Here is a 1,122-nt window from a genome sequence, read left to right on the forward strand (position 1 = left end):
AGGTGTAAGTTGATACGGCGAAAATTGTCCACGAATTCTTTCTCTTCTACATTGTGAAGATGTCCGATTGTGAGGATGTTCGATTGTGAGGATGTCCGATTGTGAGGATGTTCGATTGTGAGGATGTTCGATTGTGATGATGTCCGATTGTGAGGATGTCCGATTGTGAGGATGTCTGATTGTGAGGATATCCGATTGTGAGGATGTTCGATTGTGAGGACGTCCGATTGTGAGGATGTTCGATTGTGAGGACGTCCGATTGTGAGGATGTTCGATTGTGAGGACGTCCGATTGTGAGGATTTCCGATTGTGAGGATGTCCGATTGTGAGGATGTCCGATTGTGAGGATGTTCGATTGTGAGGATGTTCGATTGTGAGGATGTCCGATTGTGAGGATGTCCGATTGTGAGGATGTTCGATTGTGAGGATGTCCGATTGTGAGGATGTCCGATTGTGAGGATGTCCGATTGTGAGGATGTCCGATTGTGAGGATGTCCGATTGTGAGGATGTTCGATTGTAAGGATATTCGATTGTATTTCCGTCTTTCTCCCTTTTCTTCTTATTCGCCAAAGGAATAATTTATAATTTAGATTTCGCGGATATTTTCTATGATTCGCCTACACGTTTTAATTTACCTTTGGGTTCTGTGTTCGATGAGTGTTAGTCATATGCGTATAATTTCGGGATAACTTCTCTCTTCGAATTCTATATAATGTCTAATCATGTGCGTGTCAAGTTGAAAGATATTTATACACAGTTGAAAGATGTTTATACATACACAAGAATTGTCCTGAGGCAGTGGTTTCAGGTGTCACAGTCAGCGATTCACAATTCGTGATCGTTGTTGTTATGTTTTATTAATATTAGCTTCGATGTAAGTGAGAGCTCTCGGTTCCATGTCACTCCAGAAATTATTATATATTCAAGTGATCCACTTTTGAAATCAGCTCAGTAGGCTTTTGATATGCTTTTAACTGATAACTTTCAGTTTTCATTACAAAAGGTTTGAAATGTGAATCGACAGCCATTTACGCGGCTTCGGGTGGTGTACTGCTGTGGCAATAGTTATCATAACCAATACGTTACATAAGTAAAGGACAGAAAGAACACACAGCCCATAA

The 1,122-nt window shown here is 40.7% G+C and overlaps 1 protein-coding gene across 1 annotated transcript in view; it reads right to left on the reverse strand.

The window, feature by feature from the left end:
- The window catches only part of LOC119585310, a 2,466-nt gene that overhangs the window by 877 nt on the left and 467 nt on the right, over positions 1 to 1,122 (reverse strand). The window contains exon 2 of the mRNA XM_037933985.1: positions 51 to 559. Within this exon, the coding sequence (XP_037789913.1) occupies positions 51 to 559 (509 nt within the window). The remainder of the gene's footprint in view (positions 1 to 50; positions 560 to 1,122) is intronic.

The sequence above is a fragment of the Penaeus monodon genome, chromosome 19 (genome assembly GCF_015228065.2).
Source record: "Penaeus monodon isolate SGIC_2016 chromosome 19, NSTDA_Pmon_1, whole genome shotgun sequence".
NCBI classification, from domain to species: domain Eukaryota; kingdom Metazoa; phylum Arthropoda; class Malacostraca; order Decapoda; family Penaeidae; genus Penaeus; species Penaeus monodon.